At 40.6% G+C, this 13651-nt stretch overlaps 1 protein-coding gene across 1 annotated transcript in view; it reads right to left on the reverse strand.

Annotated features, from left to right (window-relative positions):
* Positions 1-13651, reverse strand: part of GRIP1 (glutamate receptor interacting protein 1) — a gene marked incomplete at its 5' end in the record, with an annotated part of 115283 nt that overhangs the window by 47050 nt on the left and 54582 nt on the right. The window contains 2 exons of the mRNA XM_019472541.1: positions 2856-3025; positions 4630-4777. Coding sequence (XP_019328086.1) covers positions 2856-3025; positions 4630-4777 — 318 coding nt within the window. The remainder of the gene's footprint in view (positions 1-2855; positions 3026-4629; positions 4778-13651) is intronic.

Raw genomic sequence — 13651 nt, forward strand, 5'->3', positions numbered from 1 at the left:
TGAATCAAAAGAATTAATTTTTAAATTTCCCCCCCCTCAACAGATAACAAAGGTGAGGGTGGGGTGCAACACCAGCACCAGGAGGAGCGCTTGGTGCCACCAGCCAGCCTGCACCTCAGGGTACCTTACCCATTGGCACCAGCGCCAGCAACCTCAGACACTTTGGAAAATCTCACGTCAGCCAGAAAAGTCCCAGGAACAGCAGCAGTAGCCTGATATGGCCATATGTATCTTACAGACTTATCATACCTTCTCAGATGAAACTGTCTCTTTGATTACGTGCACAGACAGCAAGATTTCCGAACTGTAACTATGATATAAAAATTAAAAACTGATAAGAACAATGTGGCCAGGTGGATTTTCATTATTTTCAAGTTGCTGTGAGCCTTGTTTAATTAAAAACACTGCTTCCAGCAGGAAATTATCTAGTAGTCTTTGATTTTTTTTTTAATGTTTTATTTTCATGCTGAGAGTAGAGATAAAAACATCCTATGAAGTGGGAAGGTACACACATTCAGTTTGCTCTGTTTGTAGAAAGATAATCCCAATTCAACAAAAGTTCTGTAAAAAAAAATCCTATCGTGTTTAACTGTGGTAATTTTGCAGTAATTTGAGCTATTCCAATCCAGGGTTGTGTACAGCAAACATAAAACTAATGGGGCAGCAAGAGAAATGAATGTTAGCAGCACAGTATAAAGGAAAAAAACATGAAAAAAAAATCTGATCTATTATAGTGCTCTCCATTTTATTTTAGGGCTAAAATTTCAATTTATTTTATATACTGACTTTTCTGCCCATTTTAAATTCCTAACATGTTCCCATAAGACCAATAACTGAGCTCAACAGATACAGCCCTAATGACTCAGCTTATCCCAGACACATAAAGGGGGCTTTTCAAACTCTGCAGCATCTAGGCCATACCACACCTGAGGAAAGGCTGTTTTCAAGAGGATACTTGCTTCCATAAAGCATGCTACATGTCGAATTGCTTGTGATATTGGAGTAGCACCACCTGGTGAGGGGCTGGGAAGGACTGTAAACATCCTAGTTATTCTGCCTTACTTAAGAAAGCAACTTTATTACCTTAGGGACACTTCTCCCCAAAAGATGTGCTTATGCAGCTTTTGCAGATCCCCTTGATATGATTTCGTAACGGCCAGTTCTTAACTCTGGCATGGCAAGAGCATTGCTTTTTCTAAGCATCTACACTGGGTCAAGGTGACCAGCACATTAACAGCATCAATTTGTTTAAAATGTTGGTTAAGAAACCAACTGCTTCAAGTAATACAATTGTCTACACAAATCTTTGGCCCTGGTACTCATCTTCCCAAAAGAAACACTCTTCAAAGGTTCTTTAACCAGCCAGAAATTGATTGTGTGACATCTTTGCTTCAAAAAAAATGAAAGATCTGTTTGCAACGTACTGTCATAAATTAAAAGAATGGAAATATATTGCAAAATTTGGTCTCCATCTCATTCTGCTTCTGCAGTATCATTCCCTGCTCCCTCGCCCCTTTAACCGGCTTAAGTAGAAAGGGGAAAGAGGTGCAGCTGATGGAAGAACATGGTATTGTAAGGGTTACTTTTTTTCACCCTGGTCTAGGAGAAACTAGGGTCTCCTCAGCCACTAGTTCAATATTCACCACTCTGACAAACTGACTAGAGCATCCCTTATCCAGGGACAGCCTGGACCTTAGATAGACGTCCAAGAACATTTACCATCACTGACATTTCTAGGCCTCAGAAATCTTGCCTTGGTCTAAAGGAGGCAGAAGCACAGTACCACAGGTTCAGAAAATGGTACCGCTGGTTCACGCCGCAACACAGGTACCTGTTCTCTGTGTATTTGATAACCCTTGTTACTTCTTTGATGTCCATCAACATGCAGTATTTTAGACTGAATTTATGAATACTGTGAATTAGCCACTTTCTCAGGATTAGTTAGAAGACAAGGCAGGCAGTCCCCATCTTCAAATACTAAGACATTTTATATATATTCGATTTGAAAATGGAAAGCCATTCTCCTAAAGCATGTTGGTATGAAATAAGTATCACGGTGAAAAAGGGCTAGGATCTAGGGAACTGTTTCCAAACAAACCTTTTTCATAAGCACTGACAAGGAACCCATGAAGCAATCTCAGAAGTACTTTAAAAGATGATGGCAATAAAGAATAATGCCATTAACAAGAGAAAATACGGGGCGGGGGGGAGGGTTGAGGTATTTTAGGGGAGAACAGGTGTTGTCAATGAAGTGGTCGTAACAGAACAGACTATAAGTCAATATGCTGAAAAGAAGTTGGCTGTGGTCCTTCCTCCCCCCTCTAAGCAATTGAGAGATTCATTTACTGAAGTACCTAGTTGCCCCCCCAATGATTGATACAGTAGAGTCAACAGGTGTCTTCATGTACATCTACAAGTGAGCAGAGCCATTTCTAACAGGTGTTGTCAATGAAGTGGTCATAACAGACTATCAAGTCAATATGCTGAAAAGAAGTTGGCTGTGGTCCTTCCTCCCCCCTCTAAAGAAGCAATTGAGAGATTCATTTACTGAAGTACCTAGTTGCCCCCCCAATGATTGCAACAGTAGAGTCAACAGGTGTCTTCATGTACATCTACAAGTGAGCAGAGCCATTTCTCAGTAAAACATTTCCCTCTCTATCCATAGGAATCTCAGAGGGTACATTAAGGCCAAGAAAACACAGAGCTTCTCAGAAACTGCAGAAGCATAACCTGGGGAGCTGAAACAACATTTACAGACATTAACTGCTGCGATAGCTTTCTTGACCATTCAGCAAGGGCAGGCAAAGTAGAAGACAGAAAAAGAAAGAGGTATTGGGTGCTACAGATCTTCTTACCATGCTCCGGGCCTTTCAGTGCTAGCCGTGTCTGGTGGTGAGGAAGGATCTCAAGTTTGACATTATCCGCTGCATTAGCCAAAAACTGCGTTGCTTCTGCCAGTGTACAGTACTCCATGCTGGTGCCGTCAATGGACAGAATATGGTCTCCTACATGTAATGCACCACATCTACATAAAAGGGGAAAAACTCGGTATGATCAGGTATGCTCTTTGCTTGGAAAATGAGTTTTACTGCCTTCAAACTGGTCATGACAACTATAAGCGTGTTCTTTTTTTCGAGAGAGATTTGTGTTTTGTAGGCATTGTCACTGGTCAGACTTTATATCTATTAGTATAAACCTTAAAAACAATTCAGTTAATACAGCATATGCCAAGACATCACTCACAGAACTGGAATGGGGTAGCTGACTATAAAAATATGTGTGAATGGCAGCAGAATAGTATGAGAACAGCTTAAGGAGACTCAAATAACTTGGTCACATATCCCTCACACAAGCACCCAGTTCATCATTTTTTGAGTTATAGTTCAAACATTTATTAGTACAAAAGCTGTAAATGACGATGAAATTATGCAGTAGTCAAACAAATAATGAAACCAGGGCTAGCATGGTGAATTGAGGAGTGGGGTGGGGAGGGGGCTATCTGCTAAATCTCGCTGCACTCAAGAGACTGGCTACTGGATGAGTTGAGAAATGCAAACACAGCAGTCAGCATCCCGACGTACCAGTCAAGTGGACAGCTCCTTTAATTGGTTACCCCCTGCGAAATGGGAAAAAACAGAGGGAGAAAATTAAAGCATCCTGCACCATTGAACTGGAGAACACCCCTGGATCAATGGCCGTCACTCTCAAAAGTTTCTACTGTAGGGAAAAGCCCACAAAGGAGCTGTAGACTCACTGCTACAAGTGGGTGCTACCAAAAGCACCGTTGTCAAAGAGGAGTTACAAGGTAGGGTGACCGGGGACATGCAGGAGGAATTTGCTGCTGAAACATAATATTTAAGGATTTTTTAGATAGAGATATGTATATAGAAATATACTGTATATGTATAAACACATACACACAAACACGCACACACCCCAGAAAAGGTCCCACCGCTCTGTTAACAGAGGCTTAGACCACCGGGGGAAAATATCTATGCTTTTTTTTAATTGTTTAAATGGTTTTATTTAAAGGTTTAAATGAAGTGGAAAAATTTCTGCAAAATAACTCCAAAATACAGAAGCCAGTCTTCCTAATACCTCAGTCGTATTCTAAAATATCAATAAAAAAATCCAGACATAAGGAGTTCCATTTCACTGTGCCACAAGAATGAGTGATATATCCTAAAAGAACATTTCAAGGTTGCAAAGCCTCGAAATTTACTTCCCTTGACAGCTGTTCCATATTGTATGCTTACTTTAAGAATTCCAGTGGGTTATTTATTTTTTTTTAAATACTAATCTCTGCTGCAGCTTTACATTAAATAGTTAGAGCAGACCTCTAAACTTCTGCGTTGCATAGTGCAAGCAGACAGTCACGTATTACATGGGGGCTGGCTTATGTCATTGAATACTATGTGAATGAGCTAAAGTAAATGGTGCTCTGGAAGTCTTAAACTCAGCAGTATGGAGCAACGATCTGACAAAGTGCTAATTTTAAGACCTAGCAACCTTGAGAGCATCCAGTTCAAAGTCATCAAAAATGGAAGGGTTCCTTTAAAACCAAACCAAATGAAAGTAGAAATAAAATGGATGTATGGACCTGCTGTGTCAGCCCTCTGTCACACTCACCTGTCTGCAATACTCGCAGATTTGATTTTGTCTATGACAATGACCTGTTTGTTGCAGCACATCGAGGTAGTTAGTGCAACCCCAAGAGCAGCGCCAGGAGTTTTGGCAACTTCAACTAGCAGTGGCCCAGACGCTGTTGCTACTGAATCTGTCAAAATTAGACAACAAAAGATCAGTATTATACCAATGTGGTACTTATGCCATTTTCATATTTTCCCACATAAAATCTCCATGGCTATTCTATTTCTCTAACCAGACACATGCCACATAAAGAAATTCTGGAACAGCATCGGTTTAGGTGTCAAGAATCAGCTTTTAATGTTGAAACCAATAAAAGCAAGAGGAGGTTTGTGAATCTGGGATGTCGGGAAGCTTCTGAGCGTGTAAGAATCAGAGATGGACCAGGTTAGGGAACCAGGATGTATTAGCGAATCACTCTCTTGCACAGCTAAGCTAAAAATCACCTGGAATTTAAAACAGGCATGCTGACAAAACAGAATTAATAAAAAAAGTAGAAAATTATCTGAAAAAAATATGAAGTGAATGGGTTAGAGAAGGATGCTAAATTAATTTTCAGAGAAGAAGGGGAAGGTCTGTGGACAACAGCTATAATAATTAAGTGAAGACAGTGAAGCAAGGGTCTACCAGAAATCCCTCACAAAAAGAAAGGACAATTTAGGAGAAAATGGAGAAAGCGCAGGAGGCATGACAGCTAGAAATAGTAGGAGTTAAAGCAAAATGCATGTGAGGAAGTTCAGAAGGTTCTTGTATTGTCCTGTCACTGGATAAAGTACTGACTTGCAACAGGGCACAGATAGCAAATGACCGAACTGAAACAAGAAAGCACAAAAATAGGAGGCAGCAACAGTCATGATTGACGACTGTGGTGAGGAACTATGCCCAAGAGAGACAAGTGCTAGACAGAACAAAGAAAAAAGACAGCAGGCTGCTCCCTAAATGCCAAAACAAAGCAGGCAGTGATAAGGATGAAGTACATTCTGGAGACTGCCTGAGAATTCCTGCTAACCAATACCCATCGATCAACAACTGATCTCAGTGGAGTAAGATATGGTAAGCGAAGGTGTCCTTTAAGGACATAAAAAGACCAAGACAAAGAAAGTTACATCAGAAGCCTTTGGAGATGCTTACCATCAGAATAAGGAAAAATGAATAAGCAAAGACATGCTGGAGTAAAGTTACCAAATGTCCTGTTAGCAAACAGGAGAGATTCGTGTTCACAGAGTACTGGAGCCTGCTGTAAGAATACTAAGAAAATGTTCAACTGCGATGTCTCTCAGAAGTCCCTAAGATTGAAGCTGTAAAAGAAGTGCAGCTGGTCTTCAAAGTATGGAGGAAAAGACAGATGTCAACATATTCCATTCAGCCTTCAATCTAGAAAATTAGTCCAAAAATGTAATTCTGACACAGAAGAGAAAGACTGTGAAAGAGAGTATTATCGTAGAAATCTAACAAGCTATATACCATGATACAAGAAATGGAATGAGAGCTTGATTAACTAACACTCAGCTGAGGTGCTCTTCCTAGCTAGAGCGCAACATAGGTAAACTGAATACAGAAGTGTACAATATATGAAGTGAAAAAAGGCGCTTGGATGGAATAACATACAATACCAGTAAAGTATCAGTTAATTATTATAGTACTCCTTTTTGCCCCACAACTTGAAATAATTTTTATATTCCTGTTGTCTTCTTTCCAGTTAGAAACCTGAGGATTTGAAGGGGAGATTTAATATTTCTGAAAGTGCCCGTGAATTCTGAGTGATTAATTTTTGTGCCCAACTGGGACTGACTTTTTAAAGGCTGAACTTCCACAGGCACCACCAAATAAGCTGCTCCATAAACCTGAACCAAGCTTTAAATTGTGATCCAAAAGAAGAGAGTTCACCCAGAAGCATTCCTGCCTGGAGCTTCAGGCACTTCAGGCTTTAAAGTTGGATGAACAGCAACCTGTCTTTCTCTAGTAATTGAAGAAGGAGGTTATGGCAATCAAATTCTTGTCTTAGATGCCTTGGTTAAGGGTCTAAGTAAGGCAGGATGCGTGCAGTGACTTGCATACAGCCAAATAAGCACGTGCAGCAGAACAGAATTTAAGAATTCCTGATTCCCATTCCTGCGCTGAGAAACAATCTTGAATATTCCAGTAGTTTCTGGAGCTACAAACAAGCTCGCATTTACAAACATATGGGAAGAAGACTCAAACAATGTTTGTCAGCAGTGCTGTGACAAAGGTTTGAACTCACATCGATCCAGAAAATGGCAAAGCTCAACTTGTTACTGGACTATCGCAAGTTCTTTCTGTAATGATTGCCTTGAGGAGAGGAGAGGAAACTAAACACAAATATCTGTTGAGGATGAGTAAATCTTTCAAGATGCTGCTCCGGAGTTACTTGAAAAACGCACGCTCAGCTTATGCCCTAGCGTTATTTCCCAGGTGCCTGTTGAAATGCATGGGGAAAGCAAACCAAGGCAGACAAGATGAATAAATAAGATAACTACATTAGAGGAACCAGAAGAGAAGAAATGGAGTGTGTCTAACTGTGGAAAATAAACACAAGGAAGGGAAATCAGAAGGCAATAATCAAGCACACATTCTCTGACAGAGAAGGATTAGTTTATCATGTTGAAGTAAAGCATGGATATGAAAAATGAATCATACAGGTATAAATTATTCATGTGTGAAGATGTTTCAGTCATTAAGATATTTACACCGTGACTGAAGTACTTACACACCATGTTGATTTATTGGCTATGTAATTACGTAAGATATACTGATGAATGTTCACGTGAAAAACACTCTAGATTTTTGATTTTGTTAATCATTTTTCTCACTTTTGAGCACTGCATCTCAATCAGTACAAGAGGCTTGATTAAAACCTCCCTGAGGAAGCAGCATTGCTTTCTGCATGCTAATACATTTCTTCAGCTAGATAGCAGCATACCTTTTTTATTTGACAGCTTAAATCACTGGCAACAAGGGGTTTTATTCTGAATATACTTTTATGATGTGTAAATATACTATATGATATATAAAAAGTTTTGGATAAAATAAGCAGTGTCACCACCCTCCCTGACCTCAAAAGATAATCACAAACGATTCTGAAAGTTGAAAAAAAATATTTTTTAGCCTGATAAAGTGATCACATTACATGTGTTTCTTTATGTCCTTGTAAATGTATGTATCTGCTAATCCTTACCTATCCTCATGGCTTGTCAAATCCAGTTCAACAACTGGTGAGTGGTGGAGGGCAGAAAACCTTGTTAGGATTCCCACAGTGAGGAAGCCAAAAAGAGAGCTGCTTTTATTAGGCAGCAGAGGATCTACAAGTGAAACAGTACCTGTGAGTGCCCTAAAAAGGGAAAAGCTTCAGTCATAGCTTGCAATCAATAATGACACTAACTTCACAGGAAACCAAACTTTATTAGTTTATGATTCTTTTTTTTTTTCCTTCCCAAAGCTTCTTGTACTTAAAGTTGGGAAGTGCTGCTATACTGTGAGCTTGTTCCTGTAGGAACACTGAGCTCTGTTGCTACTATCTGTGCTCTGCCGCTTCTCACTTCTCTAACTGGAAGGTTTTGGGTGCTTTCTTATTTTTTTCAGAAGTCATGGCAACACAAGGTACAAATAATTTTTTTGAGCAACTTAAAAGAGCCAGACAAGGAGGAAGGATGTCAAAACAGATTTTGACCTTAAAGAGCCAGCTGAACCAACTGAAACACACAGCTCCACAAGACTGCTATTGATCTTGCCTGGATGCTGCTGTATCTTCTAGCAATGATGTGAGTGACAAACAAGTGGCTATCTTACTACGTCACACTAATATTCCTCTCCCCAAGCTTCTTCCCTATTATAGAATCATAGAATCATTAAGGTTGGAAAAGACCTCCAAGATCATCGAGTCCAACCGTCGACCCAACACCACTGTGCCCACTAAACCATGTCCCTAGAGCGCCTCATCTACACATCTTTTAAATACTTCCAGGGATGGGGACTCAACCACTTCCCTGGGCAGCCTGGTCCAATGTTTAACCACTCTTTCAGTAAAGAAATTTTTCCTCACGTCCAATCCAAACCTCCCCTGGCGCAACTTGAGGCCATTTCCTCTCCTCCTATCGCTAGTTACTTGGGAGAAGAGACCGACCCCCACCTCGCTACAACCTCCTTTCAGGGAGTTGTAGAGAGCGATGAGGTCTCCCCTCAGCCTCCTTTTCTCCAGGCTAAACAACCCCAGTTCCCTCAGCCGCTCCTCATAAGACTTGTTCTCCAGACCCTTCACCAGCCTCATTGCCCTTCTCTGGACACGCTCCAGCACCTCAATGTCCTTCTTGTAGTGAGGGGCCCAAAACTGAACACAGTACTCAAGATGCGGCCTCACCAGTGCACCTTGAGGTATTAGGTGTCCACAGGCTAACAATTTTTTCACCTTAAAATTGTATATAGCAGGTCCATGTAGCCTTCTCTGATTGAAAGCAGTAAAGTATAGCAAGTCTGTGCTAGTTCAGATCAGTAAATAAATGCGTAGCTCCTCAAACCTTGCAGTTCTTCCAATGCAAAGTTTTAATGCTTTTGTAGCAATGCATTCACAGATCTAAATGTGTTAAACTAAAAGCCAGTATTTCACAGAAATTTTTTTTCTTGGTCAATAAAATGTGCTCTTTGCTCCTCACATCTTTCTTCGTTCCCTTCGTACAAAATGTTTGCAGCCCACAGATAGCGAGTAGAGCAATCTCTTTCTCAGGTAAGAGCTTTCTTTTGTCCATTCAGTTCTTGTCAGTACACCCGATTCTTTATCTTCTCTCTCTTTTTCTGTATCCCTAATTTTTACCAGTACCTGTGTGCCTCATGCTCAGACTAGTCAAGAAAGCATAAAATTAAGTAGAACAATGGGACACCCAGTTTACATTTTCAGAGCAGTAAGCCTCATTAAGCTCAGGTCATGTGACACCTGGATATCTTTTTGTAACGCTCCTAAAAGAAAAAACACCTTCTACCCCTAAACCACAATTTCCAGTACCAACATCCAAAGATTGGACCAGTAGCTGGGTGGATCACAGAGGTGTATTTTAGTGAAGTTAAGGAAGATTGTTGAGAACCGGAAAAAATTTGAAATCTCTGACACTCCCTCCTTTAAGAGCAAAACATTGGAACATTTACAGCAAATCAGTTTGAAGAAATCAGTTTGAATTCCCGCCATGACTCCCAAATGCCCTATGCTTTATTCTTGCTTTACGCTACTCTCTCTGTGCTCCTTTTTTAATTCACAAATATCAATTATTCTTTTCCAGCACCTGCTCAGCAATCATACATGCTACCGCTCTGATATATATGGGACAGTTCCCTGTTGTCCCTGTGCTACGAGTAAACTCTCGTAGAAGGACCCTCACAAGTCCTTAAATGCAGAAATGCACGGCCATTTCCTTGAACTTGCTTTCTCTAACAAAAGTACAACAGAATGGGGTGTGTGTGTGTATTTATGTATGTGAGCCAGTGCGAATTACAGAAAGGGTTCAATACAAAACGCTCTATTGCAGTTAGTTCTTACTCTAGAAAGGTTGAGACAACCAACATGCCACCATCAGCACTCAATGCACAAGTGGAAGGTAGTTAGAAACTGCAGCGGCGAGCCTGGTGTGTAAGGCACAGAACGGGATGACGGCAGCCCCAGCTGCTGCTGCCAGACCCGGGCCTTTATTTGCCATACTTAGTTGCAACAGGGTATTTTACAGAGTAACTGATGGTGGGGAATGCCAAGCAGGCATAGTTGTGTCTGCCATTCAGAATTAGTGCGTTAGGGATTAGGACCCCTGTTTTCTGTACTAGGTAGCAGGAGTTGAAATATTAAAACCAATTTTTTTTCCCCAGAAATGGCTCAAGATTTCAGGTGTCAGACATACCACAGATTTACCACCAGGAGATTTGAGTATTTGCCATTCCTTTGGAAAGCTAGATTGCTGAAATGCAAAAATCCGAGTCAATACATTTCTTACAGGGCACTTAAAAATCCATGGCCAGCTGTACAAATTTGAGCCCAGGTAACCAACCCAAAGAACAGGCAGAACTTCAACAGACTGGATGAACTTTGTTTCTAAGACCTGTGGCTTTAGCAGTGACACTCTCCATACAGACCATTTTGCAAGGCCCTTTGCAGCACTTCTCAGCTGACAGTGGAGCAACATAAAAGCACTCAGGGATTCTGAGGGCATTCACATCCATTTTTCTTCATTAACCAACAGACCATTCATTACTGTCAAACAGTATCTTAAACGGCACTTAATGAATCCTGTCATCCTCCATGTGGTTTGCTTATTGTATTCCTAAGGACAATTTTTTTTTTAAATGAATGCCAACCCAGAAAGAACATTCTTTGTGTCCATTAAAACGCTCTCTCTATAAGACTGATAACACTTGAAGTTGTCCCAACTCCTTGTAGTTCAGTGGCAAGATCGCATCCCTATCTGCGATAGTGAGACTCATAATCCTCTATTGTACCATGACCCCACTATTTCCCTTCTCATATGTCCCTGAGACTGCCCTAGCGACAGGTGGTCGACCTCCTCCAATTGTCTGCCTTTTCCATGATCTCCAGCAAAACGAGAGCCAAAACCAGAAATGGCCAGTTACTTTACTGTGCAAGAGAAAGATTTGCTGGGAGTGGGAAAGCTTTTCTCCACCTTTCTCCTTCCTCTGTGCATCTCTCCACTAACACCTTTCCCCTTCTTTCCCCAGGTTTGTAGTTCACCACGTCACAGATGCAGAGAGATGAAAAAGCCCACTTTTGGCACTGTTTTTCAGCCACATCCTAAAATATTCCTTAGGCCATCTTGCTAACATTTTTAACTTCCTTTATAGCAGCATTTTCATTCACTCATATTTACCACCAACTAGATGATTAGCTAAGTCTCCCTTACACACACAGAGCTGACTGATGGTTAATTAAATACTAAATTTTTTGGGGTGGGAGGCTGCTTATTTATGTAATACCCTTTCCTTGTACTCCAAAGATAATTTGATCTCAACAAATCCCTAATCTCCATTTTGCAAAAAAGGGAATATTAATTACATATTTTTTTAAAATTATCTAATTAAGAAATTGAGATTGGGATCATGGGTCAATGGTTTCAAGAGGGAAAGTAGCAGCAAGGAAGAGAGGCAGGAATAAGACTTCTGCAGTGTCTAAAGGGCACAGGAACAACATTCAAGAGGCCCTACAGCTGGGTATCACCATTATCATTCATTCAGAGCAATACTATTTGATTCCTCGTACTTTTGTGACTGTAAAGGTCATAAATAAACCACACACAGGGTATTGATGCGCAGTACTGGCCTTGGTATTCTGTTCTACTAATATTGGATAATGTTTGCACCCTGGCTTTGTTCATGCTTCATTTAGCAGAGTAACCTTTTTTCATCTCAGATCTTATGGGAAAACCAGAATCACTGCCAGCTAGCAAGGTCTGATAATGATGGCTGAAAAGCAAAAAGCCATTGACAGTGTTTCTAATTCTCCCCTCAGAGCTGGAATACAGAAAATATTAATAAGCTTAATGACATGTGAGACTTTACCCTAAAATATATTTTGGAACGGAGTAAGCTGGCATTACACATTGCAAGCAATATTTGGGGAGAGCGGGTGGTAGTTTCTTTAGTAATAAAACAACTATTTAAAAATTAAATATTTTCCTTGTTCAAAGGGTCAGTGGCAGTCTCCAAGGCACAACTTATAACCTACCATAAAATATGTGTGCTCCTAGTGTTCCTTTGATTATGGAGTATCTGTGTGTTTCAGGCAGGCTGTTGAGTGAGCAACAGTTGTTCTAATTTTATGCAGCTCAGCTAGAATTAGAGGGGCAAGAACATTACTAAAAAAAATAAATATTACAATAGTAGTGTCTTTTTCCTTATTGCCAGTAACAGCATAACACTGGAGCTGCTGGGCTACTAATTGAAAGAAAGCTCACAGAGTCCACAGAAAAACATGAAATTGCTGCTAAGGAAAAAAGCTACCAATGGCATTTTATACCCTCTCACCTTTACAATAATCAGATTTCAAAAATGAAAAATAGGAATAATTTCAAAAGGATGCCAGCAGAATGAGTGATAGTGAAATGAGAGGGACCTCTCAACCTCAGAATGGAAAATGGAGACATTATTCTCTAAACTAATGTGCCACCTATCTCCTCCTCTATACACAAGCAATTTCATATTCTTGCCAACTGACTGGCACAGTCTTTCCATTTTCCTCTTCTCACCTAATTCCTGCAGTTCATTTATATGCCTCTAACTCAGCCAAGTTCTTCAAATCAAAAGATTAGGAGCTGCCTTTACCTAATTTCATACTTTGCAACCTTAGCCCCATCACCCTTCTCAGCTCAGAAATGCCTGCTAACCAGCTGAAGAACCACCCCTGCCTTCAAAGTGCTCACACCAGTGTGGGTGGGGATGTACTCAAAATCTGCTTGTGGCCTTTCTTTCTCAGACTTTCTCTCATGTTCAGACCACAAAAGCCTGCACAAACCCACTGCTTAAAAGACTTTCCCCAATTCTTGGGACACTCCTTCCTCCTACTAACTTTGTTTCATGCTCACGCTTCATTTTTCCTAGGTCCCTCCTCTACTGAAAAGCTGTATTAAATCCCAATCTCTTCATTCATCTGTATCTTTCTTTTTGCATGCCCTGTTAATTTAAAACCCGATTTCTCTGTTGCTGAATTTACAACAGAGAGGGGACATGGCCGATGGAGCCTGTACAGAAGATCCTGGATCTGCCTCTTTGAAGCTAGTCTGAATGCATTTTAAATAAGCCCAGGCTCTGCAATTTCTTTCTATGAATACTACGTAGAAAATTCAGATGGCACTTAAAGAACTACTGAAAACTCCAATCTCCACCCCTGATGGCAGCACATTGGTTTCAGAACTTGAAGCCTATAAATACACCTTTATGGTTAGTTTGGCAACCTGGGCCTCAAACACCACCTTTCTATTGAAGGATGGCTCCTGAAAACCAC

The sequence above is a fragment of the Aptenodytes forsteri genome, unplaced genomic scaffold (assembly GCF_000699145.1).
Source record: "Aptenodytes forsteri isolate BGI_AS27 unplaced genomic scaffold, ASM69914v1 Scaffold4, whole genome shotgun sequence".
NCBI lineage: Eukaryota > Metazoa > Chordata > Aves > Sphenisciformes > Spheniscidae > Aptenodytes > Aptenodytes forsteri.